This window comes from Pyrus communis, chromosome 6 (genome assembly GCF_041283825.1).
Source record: "Pyrus communis isolate YQ-2024b chromosome 6, ASM4128382v1, whole genome shotgun sequence".
NCBI classification, from domain to species: domain Eukaryota; kingdom Viridiplantae; phylum Streptophyta; class Magnoliopsida; order Rosales; family Rosaceae; genus Pyrus; species Pyrus communis.
The window spans coordinates 16,640,034-16,656,564 of record NC_142570.1 but is presented as its reverse complement, the minus strand read 5'-3'; the positions used below and the strand labels follow the sequence as shown (position 1 = coordinate 16,656,564).

The 16,531-nt window shown below is 39.1% G+C and overlaps 1 protein-coding gene across 1 annotated transcript; it reads right to left on the bottom strand.

The window, feature by feature from the left end:
* Window positions 1-6,297: 6,297 nt before the first annotated feature.
* LOC148696358 (uncharacterized) lies at window positions 6,298-15,030 on the bottom strand. Its single transcript, XM_088695195.1, has 2 exons — window positions 13,519-15,030; window positions 6,298-6,570 (listed from the first exon to the last, which is right to left on the bottom strand). Exons 1-2 carry the CDS (start codon window positions 15,028-15,030, stop codon window positions 6,298-6,300), a joined length of 1,785 nt encoding a protein of 594 aa, XP_088551321.1.
* Between the last annotated feature and the right edge of the window lie 1,501 nt (window positions 15,031-16,531).

Here is a 16,531-nt window from a genome sequence, read left to right as displayed (position 1 = left end):
TTCTTCCTATACAAAATTTTTTGACAATCTTTGTGAATCCAACAATTTTATCCCCTCCAACTTCTTCTGCTAAGTAACTCATATGATTGTGAGCGTCATGTATATTTCTATTTGCATCCACCATAGAACTAATGACCCCAGCATGAGCATCATGTATATTTCTACCTGATCTTAGAAATTGTCTTTCTTCAAGCTTGGAAAGCTCATGATTGTGACTTGGATTAACATGTGAAGTCTTCCATAGACCTTGATTTACTGAAAATCTGATTAAAGCCTTGCAACCTATTTGTGTAGTTAGTTTATCAATCGTGCTGCCATTGCATAAGTCTTTAAACATTGGAAACCCTTCCTCGGAACACAAAAAATCTTGTTGCATAACATTATTTGATTTATCTCTTCGGATAAGCCCTTTACGAAGATTGAACTCTTTCCTCAAAGCATAAGCATTATGTACCTAAAAAGCTTCAGCGTTTGAATGCACCACCATTCCGATTGTCAAATCTTCTTCAAACTCCATTTTCATAGCAGCAACCTATCAATTAAAAAAAAAAAAAAAATCAAAGATGAGACTGACATATTAATTAAAGAGTCATAATAAAGAAGGTAAAAGACATAGAAGATACCCTAATTCATATTATAAATATAAAAAACCAACCATCCTGACACGAACCTAAAAACCCCAAATTAAAAGAAAAAAAATAACCCTAATACGCCTATATATGTGGGTTATTTGTGTCACATGATCAAGGCAACTATTGTATGAAGAAAGAAAAGAAACTTATAGATTCTTGGTTGCTTTCCATGATAAGATTGGAGTGGGTGCAAAATTTTTTTTGAAGAAAAGTAAGAAACAAAACTGGGAGAGAAAGTAGTGGGAAAGGGTATTGAAGACTAAGTGAAGGGGAATTTGGGAAGAAAAAAAAAAAAGGGGAAAGGGGGAAAGAAGGAAAAAAAAAAAAAAAGGAACATTGGATTATATATGTCACATCCCGGCCCGGGGCGGACCACTTTCCGGGCCCGCTCCACCACTGTAGCACGATATTGTCCGCTTTAGGCCCCGACCACGCCTTCACGATTTTGTTTTTGGGAACTCACACGAGTACTTCCCAATGGGTCACCCATATTGGGAATGCTCTCGCATGCTACTCGCTTAACTTTAGAGTTCCTACGGAACCCGAAGCTAGTGAGCTCCTAAAAGGCCTCGTGCTAGGTAGGGATGAGATATACATATAAGGATCACTCCCCTGGGCGATGTGGGATGTCACAATCCACCCCCCTTAGGGGTCTGACATCCTCGTCGGCACACCATGGCCAGGGTTAGGCTCTGATACCAAATTGTCACATCCTGGCCCGGGGGGTACCACTTCCCGGGCCCGCTCCACCACCGTAGCACGATATTGTCCGCTTTGGGCCCCAACTACGCCCTCATGGTTTTGTTTTTGGGAACTCACACGAGAACTTCCCGATGGGTCACCCATCCTGGGAATGCTCTCACGCGCTACTCGCTTAACTTTGGGGTTCCCACGGAACCCGAAGCCAGTGAGCTCCTAAAAGGCCTCGTGCTAGGTAGGGATGAGAATATACATATAAGGATCACTCCCTTGGGTGATGTGGGATGTCACAAATATATATTAATTAGTAGAGAAAATAATTATAAAAATTTTAAATATAAAAGAATGATAAAATATTATATTAAAACTTGCCATGTGGCGAGTTTTGAGTGGATTGTAAGGCCATTCAGCGAAGTTTAATGGCAAGCCAAGCCCTACACAAGTTTTTCTCCAATACTGGAGTTACATGAAAACGAAGTGCAAAACAAGTTTTTTGGGTGTCTAGAGAAATTCTAGTGGAGCAAGAAGCTAATTAAATGCACAAAGACATGCATTACAGTAAGAATATGAGATTGCATGATACACCCCGACCGAAATCGAGGCATGCTGGCCATCACGTGATGGAGACGTAGCCATGTGCTCAATGCAGAAGTGATAGTATTATGTAAATGTGGGTGAACAAAAACCAAACTAGCTAACTTACACTAGACAAATATATAAGTGCGAGTGAAGGTATTTAAATTGTAAATACACATATTAAGAGCATAAAGTACAGTCCAGCAAGCTAAGTATTAATTACACAGCTTATGAAATAAAGTTCCTACATTAATTGAAGTCTGTCAGAACTGTCGTACAGTCCTCGTAAGCCACCAACACGAACGACTAACTAGAACCTCTAGGGGCATAAAACAGAAAACGTGAGTGGGCAAAAACAAAGCTTTTTAAAACCATTTCTCTTTCCAAAAATAATAACCCCTCATCGTAAAACCCGTATAATTTCCCAAAAAATAGTAATACATATATATGTAGAAATCATGCTCAAGAGTAGTGAAAACCAAGTATATGCCATGTCAAGTATCTCAGCAATGAAACAAGTAAGCCAGGTGAAATAACTCAATGTAAACTGATATGTCAGCCGGAGTCACCTAACGTGACCTGTACGGCTGAGCCTATAGCTCATCTACCAATTGTTGCACACGAGTCGAAACCACCTAATGTGGTCTATATGACAAGCTGGTGTAAATAGATACGCTTAAGTGCTACAATCATGTGAAGGCCATGCAAAGTATCCTAAGTCACCTACAAGTCGGAACCACCTAATATGGTCTATACAATAGGCTGGCACTTGCTTTGGATCTAAGGTGAGCGTGTGGTGCGGGAGGTGAACGATCATGTGAAGGCTAGGCCCTGGCCTCGAGCGGAGCACTAACACCGGGGTACAGGATAATGAACACTAAATGCATCGAAACATAACCATACACACTACAATTACTATCATCAATATGCACTCACCTGAAGCTTACCTGGGCATCCGCAGCGTCGTGCAATAATATGCATATCTATACTAATGCATATACTAAAATGTAATGCAATTGACATGGCATTTAAAAACGTAAATCCATTTAAAACCATTTCTATGAAAATGGAAAACATATATACGTATATATAGAAAGAAAAAAAGCCCATTCACTTGTATGTAGCAGGGTCGTAACCCCTGAGTCTCGCCTGGCTACGCTCGTCCTCTGGAAATGTCTTACTTATATGCGAAACAACTAATTTAACGTTAATTTTAAGCACATAACCAAAACCGTGTAATAACTTCTCATATATTGCTGAATTGAGGTGTTTGAATATACTATCGTGGCCAACTCAACACCACAAGCATCCCCATATTTTTTAGAAATTTTTTTTGGTGTCTCGTGCGCCTTCACGCCCCGGTCACGTGCATGCAAGTGCCTGGCATGCTGATGGAATCCCTAATAGCGTTAGGGAATATTCCGTTAAATTCCTTGAATATTTCGTTAAAATTACCTGACGTCGTCAATATATTATGTCAAAGTTAATGGAATATTCCTATTCCTTCTTCGGTGACTCGCTGGGAATTGCCGTCGGCCGCCGTTTGCAACGCCGAATTTTGGAAAAATTTAAAAGCTCATTTTCGCATTCATTTTTCAACCAAATGAGAACATAACGTTACTTATTTGAAGTCCTAAAACCGACAAAAAGTAGTAAGAAAATCCTTCGAAATTCCGACAAGGTCTGCAACTTTGCGAACTACCCTATTCCGACGTCCAAGTCACTTCAAAACTAACCTAGGGTCCCAATAGAGTTAGTTAGGACCCTTTTTGGACCTTAAAACCTTGTAAAATCTCGATGACCACGTTGGAGTAACTTTTACCCCATCGGAGCTTGCAAGTTCTCGGGTTCCCGACGTCCTTTCTTCAAACCAATGGTACCACCAGTCTTGTGGAGTTAAGAGAAGAGTAATGATGGTCCTAGAAAGGTCGATCCATAAGGTTTAAAAGGTTTTCTGCACAATTGGTCTACGGTTATATGGACGAGAGAGAGGGTTCGAGAAAGAAGGAGAGGGGGAAGGGTTTGGCATGTGTGTATGTGTGCGTATGTCACGGGATAAGTTAGAAATAATAAGGTCTCAAGCCCTAGTTGAGCTACAATGTTTAGGGCACAAACAATTGAGTCCAACTAAAAAGAAACCAACCCAAATTTCACTTATTCCTTAGTAACATTTTCCCTACGAACCCGATTCGGCCCTAACTTGAGTCAGCGCTCTTGTGGCGTTGAGTACAATTTGATCACAGTAGCGGAAAAAATAATTTAAAACTTTATATGTACATCCACGTCACCAAGCCAACAAGGGCATAATCGTAATTTTCACACATTCGGGGAGAAAATATATATTTATTCGGGACGGGTCGTCATAACCTAACCCCTTTAAGAAAATTTTGTCCCCAAAATTTCTATACATTAGCATAACAACATATTAATATCCATAAGATAGGCGTGGATATAAATCTCGCATATGATCTTCCGTCTCCTAAGTGACTTCCTCCATTAAATGATTCCTCCACAAAACTTTCACCATGCACACAATCTTGTTCCTAAGAACCTTATTCTTCTAGTTTAAAATCGTCACTGGCTCCTTGTCGTATGTCAAGTCTGGATTAATTTCTAATGGCTAAGGAGGAATCATGTGTGATGGATCAAAGACATAATGACGAAGCATAAAGACATGAAAAATGTCGTGCACTCTTGATAGTTCTGGAGGTAACTCAAGTCTGTAGGTAACTTCACCAACTTGCTCGATGATCTGGTACAGTCTAATGTAATGAGGACTTAACTTACCTTTCTTACCGAACAGTACTACACCCTTCCACGGAGATAGCTTCAGAAATACCCAATCTCCAACTTTATACACCCTATTAGTGGCGTGTTTATCGGTAAGGCTCTTCTATCGATATTGGGCCGCTTTCAGGTTAGCTTTAATTACCTGAATATTTTGGATAGTCTCATCAACAATCTCAGGGCCCATTAACACCCTGTCACAAACTTCTGACCAACATAGAGGAGTATGACAGGATCTACCATAAAGTGCCTCGAAATGTGACATACCGATACTAGAATAGTAACTGTTATTGTAGGCAAACTCCATCAAATCCAAATGCTTATGCCATGCGTCGCTACACTGCAATACCGAATATCTCAGCATATCTTCTAGTGTCTGGATAATTCTCTCAGATTGCCTGTCTGTCTGTGGATGGTATGTCGTACTATAAAGTAATCGTGAACCAATAACTTCTTAGAAAGCCACCCAAAACTTAGAAGTAAACCTAGGATCTTGATCAAAAATAATACTAACCAGAACCTTGTGCTGACTTAGTAAACTGATCCACTATCACCCAGATGCCATCGTAACCATTTCGCGTACGAGGAAGCTTGTACAAGAAATCCATGGTAATATTTCCACTATCACCCAGATGCCATCGTAACCATTTCGCGTACGAGGAAGCTTGTACACGAAATCCATGGTAATATTTTCCCATTTCCATTGGGGAATGGGAAGTGGCTGCATTAATCCAAAAGGCTTCTTCTTCTTATCTTTGACTTGCTAACAAATTGCACATCAACTCACATATTTAACAACCTCTCTTTTCATGCCAGGCCAATAGTAGAAAGTTCAAATAGTGTGATACATCTTGGTACTCCCAGGATGCATCGTATAGGCTGATATATGCACCTCATCGAGTGTATCTTTCTTTAGTTCTACAATATTCGGCATGTATATCCAACTTCCTTGCATAAGTATGCCATCAGATTCTCGAATTCTAAAATCTTTCTTTTTCCCTCGTAACACTGCCTCTGATATTCTTGAGACTCTGGATCCTCCACTTGAGCTTCAAGCACGTGATCTATCAAAATCGGTCTGACCTGGAGACTAGCAAGTAAAGCTTTTTCTTGACCTTCTACCCTTAATTTCACTCTAGTGGACCTTAATTCTATGAGGAGAAGAACGCGGCTAGCATGCAAAACATTAAGTCTGGCATGTGATTTTCTACTAAGTACGTCTGCCACCGTGTTCATACGACTAAGGTGATACTTAATTGTGCAATCATAATCACTGAGCAGTTCTATCCACTTCTGTTGCCGAAGGTTAAGATCCTTATGAGTGAAAATATACTTGAGGCTTTTATGATCTGTGAAATTTTGGCACTTTTCTCCATACAAATAATGCCTCCAAATTTTCAGGGCACAAATAATACTGTTAGCTCAAGATCATGGGTAGGATAATTCATCTCGTGTGGCTTCAACTGTCGTGAAGCATATGCAATCACCTTACCATGCTGCATTAATATGTAGCCTAAGCCATTTAAGGAAGCATCATTATAAATCTCAAAATTACCACCGTCATCTGGAAATGCCAAAACAGGTGCGTGAGTGAGATAATACTTTAGCTGCTGGAAGCTCCGCTCACAATCATCATCCCACTATATCGAGTCCTAAAAGTCGTCTTAAGGACATCTTCACTTCTGATCTTTAATTGATAATACCCAGACCTTAAATCAATCTTAGAGAACATGCAGACACCTCGAAGCTGATCAAATAAATCATCTATACGCGGCAACGGATAACGATTTTTAATCGTTACCCGATTTAGCTGTCCATGATCGATATACAGCCTCAAAGTCCCATCCTTCTTCCATACAAATAAAACTGGAGCTCCCTAAGGTGAAGTACTAGGCTGAATGAAACCTTTATCAACCAATTCTTGCAACTGTGTTTTCAATTCCCTCAACTCAGCAGGAGTCATTCGATAAGGAGTTAAGGAAATAGAAGATGTACCTGTAAGTAAATCAATAGTGCACTTTACTTCTTTATCTGGTGGTAATCCAGGTAAATCGTCAGGGAAAGCATCAGTGATGTGAAAATTAACTTGACACACAAATTAAACCCTATTGTTGATAATTGTAGTATATATGCAAGTAGAGATCGTTCTAGACCGGAGATTAACTAGGGATGCTAATTTACTCAAAACTGACTCAAAAACATAAAACTAGGCTTAAAACAGAAAACTAGAATCTAATGACTCAAAACAAGCTAAATAAACTCAAAACACACAAACTAAGTTAAATTGACTCAAAACAGGTCCTAGAAAGTGATTTGGACGAAAATTGAACTAAAAAGACTCAAAAGACTCAATATGGACATATTATGACGACTTGAGACAAAACTAACACAAATAAGAACTAATGGGTTATTTGGATGAATTTTGACCTTTACTTGACTCTAAACACTAATAGAACTAAACTTAAACAGATTCTAACTAAGTTAAGACACAAAATATTAAAGGGGATTGATTTTGACAAAATTAACTAAACTAGGCAGATTACAATACTAAACAGATTAGACACTAAATTAGGTGAATTGAATGGGTAAAGGCTAGTTAAAAGGTCCTTCTCCACACATGCACATATGAAACACAAATTGATTTCCAATTATTATCCCTTTAAACCATGAATGACAATACCCTAAATTAATTGTGAGAAGCACAAATTAACTTTCAGATTTCCCTAGTTTCATTGAATTGGATGGAATACGCATCGACAACCAAATTATTCTTATCAAGTTCCCAACATGAACAACATAATAGAGATACAATCAAAGATCATTAAGCTTTGTGAAAATCATAAGCATTAACAAGGCATTCGTAACTATGAGCTGCATGATACTCTTGACTAGAATTTACTTAACACAATCATGACTAGTGACTTTTACTACTTGTGAATATAAGTTCATAATGATTAGGTGAAATTCCCTTATACTCTAGCATCAAATTCATGCATGAAAACTAAGTATGCATCCTTAATCAACACACAAGAACAAGTTCTCAATAAATCAATTAAGTAAATTGCAATCACAATTCAAGAAATAAAAACTGGAGGAAATCAATTCATATAAAACATATGTCCATGGCTTTGAATTCAACTCTAACTAAGAAAAACTTAGTTACACATGTTCATAACAATTGAAAAGCAAATTAAAATAAACATGGAAACAAAACGAGGGAAGAAAGAATTCTGAAAATCCCCAATGGATGCAGATTGCTTGTGGCACAAGGTCCTCTTTCTCCTATGGAAGCCACGGCAAGCTCCTCCTTCTCCTAAAGCTGCGGCAAAGATGGTTTTCTGAATATATGATGGGTGATATGTGTGAATCAATGAATGGAAGAATGAATGGCTATGTAGGGTGTGTAAGGGGGATGCGGCAAAGCTTAGATATATATATATATATATATATATATATATATATATATAGTGCACATAAAACCCTAGGAAACCAGAATTAGGGTTAGAACTTAGCAGAAACAAAGGATTAGGGCCCTTAGGGTGCGGCACAAGGTTTGGGAAATAAGTCATAGTGATGCAAACTAATTAAGCACACAAATTAAAACCCTCTTGTGACAATTGTAGTAAAGATGCAAGTAGGGATCGTTCTAGACCGGGGATTAGGAGGGATTACTAATTCACTTGGAAACTGACTCAAAAACGTAAAACAAACGTTAAAACACAAACTAGACTCAAAGAATGCAAAACTAAATAATAAAACACTAAAACAAATCAAAAGACTCAAAGAATACAAAACACGTATAAACACAAACTAAGACACGTTCTAACTAAATTAGACACTAAAGTAAAGGGGGATTGAGGTTTTGACGAAATTAACTAAATGCAAAGATTGTAATTAAAAGGCAGAATATAAATATGAATGTGATGAAAATATGGATGAATGCTAGCTAGAAGGTTCTTCTCCACACATGTCACACTTGCATACAATTTGATTTTCAGTTGGTCTTTCGATGAATTATGAAACTCAACATCCCGGGTTAATTAGGTCCGCTTAAATTAACCGTCAAGTTTTCCTTAAGTTAATGAATTGGATGGGTTAGCGCAACGCAATTCAAAACATTCTCCAAAAGTCCTTTACGTGAAAAGCACAATAAAGATACAATCAAAGATCATTAAGCATCATGAAAACTATAAGTGTTGACGAGACATTCGTTACTATGATGAGCATGAAACTAGTGCCAAGAATTCATTTAACGCGATTGTTTATAAGCAACCTCCACTACTTGTGAATATAAGTTCATAACTATTAGGTGAAATTCACTTATATTCTAGCATCATTTTCATGCATGAAAATTAAGCGTGCACTCTCAATAAACATACACAAATAAGTTATCGATCAAGCAGTTAAACAATTGAATTCACCATTCATGAAATTCCAACCAAAAGTAATCAATTCATATTGCAAGCATAAACATGGTTTCGAATCACCCCCTAGCTAAATAGGGGTTTAGCCTCTCATGTTCACAAAAAGAGAAATACAATTGAATTTAAACATAACGAACAAAGGATGGATTACACCTAAAACGCACAACGAATCCACTTGAATTTCTGCGCGTCCAAGCTCCTCTTTCTCCTTTCCTTATTGCGGCAGAGATGGTCTAGGGAATTTCTGGAGGTTTTTCTGATTTGGGGATGGATATAGGGAGGTTGGGTGGTGCGGCAAGGTTGGTGGATGGTGTATGGAGGTGTGGTTGGTGTATGGAATGGTGGGGATGGCTGCGGCTGTGATCTAAAATTAGGTTATGGTGGTGGAAAGTGTATGGATAAATCCGAGGGGAATGGGAGTGCACAGATTGTGAATGAATGGGGTGTATCATGCACGGGTTTGAAGAATGGTGGCTGAATGAAAATTAGGGTTGGATGGTGGGATCCACGGCCTATGGTGGAAAAATGGGAGGTGGCGGCTTATGTCAAAATTAGGTTGAAAATCCTCATGGAATCACGGCAAAGGTGAATAAATAAATGGGATGGTGGCCACGGGTTGAAAACTTTTTGGTATCTTAGGTTTTATTAATAATGGGATGCACGGCTTTAGGTTTTGGTGATAGGATGCACGGCCAAGGTGGGTAATTTTGGATGCAATGGCTGTTTTGTTTTATTATAAAAATGAAAATAAAATGGAAGGCTACGGATTAAAGGGGAGGATATGGAAAGGTGCGGCTAAGTATGTTTAAGGAACCTAGGGCCTTGGTCTTGTGTACTAAAGTGCATTCAAGGCCTACAAAGTGGCTAGAAAATACGGACGTTTAGATTAGGAAAGGTTACCAAAACGGGAAACTTAGGGTTAACTTTCCTACTTCCAGTAGGAAACCTTGTTTGAGTAGGATTCCTCGTTTTGGTAAGAATTCATCGTTGGAGTAGGAATTTGTCGTTTCTTCAAATCTTCAACTCATTCATTCCTCTTTCGCTCCAAAAGACTCCAATTTGCATCTTCTTGCACACTTTAGCCTTATAATCTGAAAATACACAAAAGTAGCCTTAAACACTAAAATAGCTAAGTAAACACAACATAAATGCACGAGAACAAGCTAATTAAGTTGCATGAATATGCTCCTATCAAATTCCCCCACACTTAACTTTTGCTAGTCCTCGAGCAAAACAAAACAACTAAACTAAACAAAACGAAACAAAACAAACAAAACATAACCTAAACCTTCCAACGATTGCCTCAGGGATTTCCAATGAAACATGACATGTCAAAGATCATTACTCACATAGCTTTTAGTCTTCCTTCCCCCCAAGCACATACTTAATCATAGTCACCATTCACTAGTTCGCATTTAATCAATTAAAACACATTTGTAATGTAGTAACATGCTTTAGAGAATTCCCTCAATTCCTCACTAGTTATGCACTCAATTTTCACTCAGATTTTCTGACTACACACCCTACACTAGTTATATGTGAGAAGATTGATATAAACATGAAAGACTAGTACTCACATACGTTATGACAAAGAACACAATTTCTGGAGTAATTAAACGTGTTAAGATATGATCTCATGAATGGAATGCTATTACTTAGATGCGAGAACCAGTGACACCATATGCTCATACCAAATTCAAACTCCACAATTGAAATGCACATCACTCAAGATAGAAGTCAAGGGTTGTAACGGGGCTTGGGGTGTTGGCTAACAAGGAAAGGTAGGGATAACAAAAGTTCTTTAAGCAATAGTAAGTAAAGTAATGAAATTATGACCTAGAATTCCCTTAGGATGCAGAAATCAACTTTTAGACAAATAGGGGAGATTCAAACAACTCTTAGGGCCTAATTCATTGTTTTGGGCCCTTACTTCAACAAACAATACTTTTCAACTCTTTTTCACTTCTTTTCCTTTTTTTTTTTTTTTTTTTTTTTTTTTTTTTTTCTTTTTCTAGCCGTGCCTATGACACATCAACTCACATAAATACTCTTTCCCCCACACCTATTTTCTGCAACACATAATCAAAAGGAATTCATTCATGCTTACTATGCTTCAAGAACAAGGGTACGGATGGTCCTAATCTAGGCTAGGTGAGGATAATGTGGGTTAACAAAGAACATGGGCTAACATGGCTGAATGGGGTTAAACTTAAACACAAAATGAGTTAAGGACACATGGCTATTTGGCTTTTGGTGGTGGTCACTACACAACTTCATCTTGAATGTGTGTTATGCAATTCAATAACATGCTTTGAATGAAATGGGCATGAGTTCTAGCATTTGGAACTAAGTGATGAAACGCCTTCTAAGTAGTAACCAAGCAATGAATAATGAGATCATGCAACAACTTTAGAAAACAATAATGCACAGATTTTAACTCTCCAAATAACGTTTAGGCTCAAGTCTCACAGGGATGTAGCGTTAGTTTGAGTTCCTTCCTTCAAGCATGTTACAAAAACTGATTTTTATCATTTGTGATTACATGTGAATTCGTAAACTATAACTACAAACAAGCATAAACCAAAGAGTATATCAAACGTCCATCAATGTTTGTAACTTTCTTTAACTATCATGCAATTAAAAACCAAATCCTCATCATTGTGTTGGAAGGTGACCTATGACACAACCAAACACACAAAAACAACTCTTTTTGGGTTTTTCAAAGCAATTTTTCAAATTTTTATGGGATTTTCGGATTTTTAAGTCAACATACTCTAAAACACTCTAAAATAGCTTAAAAACACTTAAAAACAGTGGGAAACAAGTTTAGACATGTTAGGTGGTAAAACCCTACGAATTTCATGCAAAAATATCTTAGAACAGAATGTTACCCCCCCCACACTTAAACTAAACATTGTCCTCAATGTTTTAGACACAATTGAACACATTACACATAACATAAAGTAAGCAACAAAGGAAAGGGTTTAGGGACGCAAATCTGAGTGTGGAGCGATTCCCAAGTTCTTCCTTTGTTGATTGCATGGGTTGCCTCCCAAGTAGCGCTTTCTTTTACGTCTTGCAGCCGGACGAGACCTTCTTTTCTCACTTCACTCTGGCTCACGGTATGGATGTGTATGTCCTCCACGGTATACTCCTTGAAATTTCTCGTAGTATGGCTCAATGAATGGGAGGGGATAGTGATCCTCCCTGATGGTGGTGCTTCGGTTCCGAACGTCCATGTAACTGCTCCCACCACCTTTAAATCCGTTGGTCACCTGCATCACAGAAGGTAACAACCTATTATTTGAAATGGGAATTGGAATTGGGCTTGGCGACTTACAAACATATTGTAGTGAAGGCTCAAAATCAGGAGCCCTATCAACAATGTCCCCATTTGAAGTTTCGGCCATCTTGGGTGGTTGTAGGGCAATCACTCCACGTTCTTCTCCAATGGTGGTGCTTGATTCATCCTTCGTGGTAAGTGTGGATCCTTTCGGCCCTTTGTCCTTATGCACATCTACAACAAAACAAGAATGACTATCGTTAGGATTCTTAATAGAGTCATAAACATTGAATTTAATTATTTCACCACCAAACTCCATTGTTAGTGCTCCCTTGGCCACATCAATCTTGGTTTGGGCCGTTTTCATGAACGGACGGCCTAGCAAGAGTGGCAATGATGGAGCATCGCTCGCATCCTCCATTTCTAAGACATAGAAATCTGCAGGAAAGATGAGATGATTAACCTGCACTAAAACATCCTCAAGGACTCCCTTGGGATAAACATTAGAACGATCGGCCAATTGAATTACAACGCCATCTTGTTTCAACTCACCAAGGTTCATAGATGCATAAATGGAATATGGCATGACATTAATAGACGCACCTAAATCTAACATGCATTGTTTAAATCTCGTGTTTCCAATTGTGCATGGGATAGTAAAGCTCCCTGGATCCTTACATTTTGGAGGTAACTTTCGTTGCAAAACCGCAGATACATTTTCACTTACTTTCACGACTTCTTTGTTTGCAATTCTTTTCCTAGTTGTGCATAACTCTTTTAAAAACTTTGCATACCTGGGCACTTGCTTAATGGCATCAAGTAAAGGAATGTTTACTTGGACTTTCCGAAACGTCTTCAAAATGTCTTTTTCCTGCTCCTCCTTCTTTGTTTGCATGAACCTACTAGGAAAAGGCACATTGAAAGGAAAAACATTAGCAGGAACCGAATTTGACACATTCTTACCCTTTTTGGCCGAATTAGACAATTTGGAGTCATTTGAAGCTTGTGGCAAAGGTGTTTCCACCTTTGCCGTGGGTTGGCTTGCTTCATCCTCTTCAATTCTCCGTCTTTCATCTTCTTCGGGGCTTGATGGTGATGGTTTGGATGTAATGCCAACTTCCTTGCCACTTCTCAAGGTAATTGCGTTGGCTGTTTCGAACCCTCCCTTTGGGTTTGGAATGGTGGAACTAGGGAGTTGTCCGGGATCTCGAAACTTACCTACAAACTCGGCAATCTGCCCAATTTGTTTCTCAAGTTGATCCACCCTCTTATCTTGGTTTTGCATAGCCTTCGCTTGATCTTCCTGCCCATTAGACAACTTAGTTAGTATCTTAAGAAGTGCATCATTGTCAAGAGACGTACCTGAGGCACTTGGGCCGGATTGGGCTTGATTTTGGGGTGGGCCGTAGGTTTTGGGAAAGAACCCCGGGGGTTGTTGTCTAAAGCCTCCTTGTTGTGGTGGTTGCTGGGGCTCCCTCCACTTGAAATTTGGGTGGTCTCGCCACCCCGGATTATACGTGTTGGAGTATGGATCATGTCTTGACTGATTTTGGCTTTGAAACCCAATGGCATTCGCACTCTCCCATCCGCCATTCTCGATGAGTTGAGGACACTTTTCGGAGACATGTCCTTGGATAGAACATACGCCACATACCACAGGTCCTTGCATCTTCATTCCCTCGGCCATCTGTGACATAATGGAAGTAAGATTAGCTAACTGTGAATGAATATCAGGTGCGGAACTTACCTCATGAACCTGCTGCCGTGGGGGTCCTCTTTGGCCTACTCCTTCATACTGTTGAGCGTTCAATGCTCGGTTAGCGATCAAGACCTTGGCATCCCTGGGCGTCTTGTCCACCAATGCTCCACCCGCCGAAGCATCAAGCATTTGACGTTCTAGAGGTAGGAGACCCTCGTAGAAATATTGCAAGAGCAACTCCTCCTTCATCTGATGCTGTGGACAAGAAGCAACAAGTGATTTAAATCGTTCATAATACGTAGGAAAAGACTCACCTTCTTCTTGCTGGATTCCGCTTATCTTTTTGCGTAGGAGGATGATGCGAGAAGTTGGAAAGAACTTCTCCAAGTACGCTCTCTTCATACTCTCCCAAGAAGTGACAGTGCCGGGAGCTAACTCATATAACCAATCTTTGGCTTTATCCATCAAAGAGAATGGAAAAGCCTTCATCTTCAAGATATTTCCGTCAACAGTGACGGGAGTCATACTAGAGCAAACTACTTCAAATTCTTTCAAATGTTTGTTAGGATCTTCCATGGACAAGCCATGGTATTTAGGAATATGATGAAGCAAACTTGACTTTAATTCAAACTCATCCGTCTTACCTTGGGCAGCCGTGGGGTATTGAATGCACAAGGGTGCGGCATTATCCAAACCTGAGGCGGAAAGCTCCTTGAGTGTACGGTTGTCCACCGCCATGCCTTGGACTTCTTCAAATATCCCTGCCGTGGGTTCCTCAAATACACCTGCCGTGGCCTCTTCTTCTTCAAGGTCAGATTCCAGACGTTGTGGACTTGGTTCGTGTGGCTTCCTCTTCCGTCTCAAAGTCCTCTCAAAATCGCTGTCAAAATCCGAGATATGCTCACGAATCGGTTGAGAACTCCGAGTCATGCACTAGTACCTAAAACAAGGAAAACAAAACAAGATCAGAATTCTTAACAAAAACTAAATTAAACAGAAAATAACAATCCAAGGGATTAGCAAAGTTGCTAATCCCCGGCAACGGCGCCAAAAATTTGATGCAAACTAATTAAGCACACAAATTAAAACCCTCTTGTGACAATTGTAGTAAAGATGCAAGTAGGGATCGTTCTAGACCGGGGATTAGGAGGGATTACTAATTCACTTGGAAACTGACTCAAAAACGTAAAACAAACGTTAAAACACAAACTAGACTCAAAGAATGCAAAACTAAATAATAAAACACTAAAACAAATCAAAAGACTCAAAGAATACAAAACACGTATAAACACAAACTAAGACACGTTCTAACTAAATTAGACACTAAAGTAAAGGGGGATTGAGGTTTTGACGAAATTAACTAAATGCAAAGATTGTAATTAAAAGGCAGAATATAAATATGAATGTGATGAAAATATGGATGAATGCTAGCTAGAAGGTTCTTCTCCACACATGTCACACTTGCATACAATTTGATTTTCAGTTGGTCTTTCGATGAATTATGAAACTCAACATCCCGGGTTAATTAGGTCCGCTTAAATTAACCGTCAAGTTTTCCTTAAGTTAATGAATTGGATGGGTTAGCGCAACGCAATTCAAAACATTCTCCAAAAGTCCTTTACGTGAAAAGCACAATAAAGATACAATCAAAGATCATTAAGCATCATGAAAACTATAAGTGTTGACGAGACATTCGTTACTATGATGAGCATGAAACTAGTGCCAAGAATTCATTTAACGCGATTGTTTATAAGCAACCTCCACTACTTGTGAATATAAGTTCATAACTATTAGGTGAAATTCACTTATATTCTAGCATCATTTTCATGCATGAAAATTAAGCGTGCACTCTCAATAAACATACACAAATAAGTTATCGATCAAGCAGTTAAACAATTGAATTCACCATTCATGAAATTCCAACCAAAAGTAATCAATTCATATTGCAAGCATAAACATGGTTTCGAATCACCCCCTAGCTAAATAGGGGTTTAGCCTCTCATGTTCACAAAAAGAGAAATACAATTGAATTTAAACATAACGAACAAAGGATGGATTACACCTAAAACGCACAACGAATCCACTTGAATTTCTGCGCGTCCAAGCTCCTCTTTCTCCTTTCCTTATTGCGGCAGAGATGGTCTAGGGAATTTCTGGAGGTTTTTCTGATTTGGGGATGGATATAGGGAGGTTGGGTGGTGCGGCAAGGTTGGTGGATGGTGTATGGAGGTGTGGTTGGTGTATGGAATGGTGGGGATGGCTGCGGCTGTGATCTAAAATTAGGTTATGGTGGTGGAAAGTGTATGGATAAATCCGAGGGGAATGGGAGTGCACAGATTGTGAATGAATGGGGTGTATCATGCACGGGTTTGAAGAATGGTGGCTGAATGAAAATTAGGGTTGGATGGTGGGATCCACGGCCTATGGTGGA

Bases quoted from the DNA above. Each gene is read 5' to 3' on its own strand.
- LOC148696358 (XM_088695195.1), bottom strand. From the start codon at position 15,030: ATGACTCGGAGTTCTCAACCGATTCGTGAGCATATCTCGGATTTTGAC. The intron at 6,571-13,518 runs GTTGGCATTACA...ACTTCACCTTAG, and splicing joins CCTTGAGAAGTGGCAAGGAA to GGAGCTCCAGTTTTATTTGT.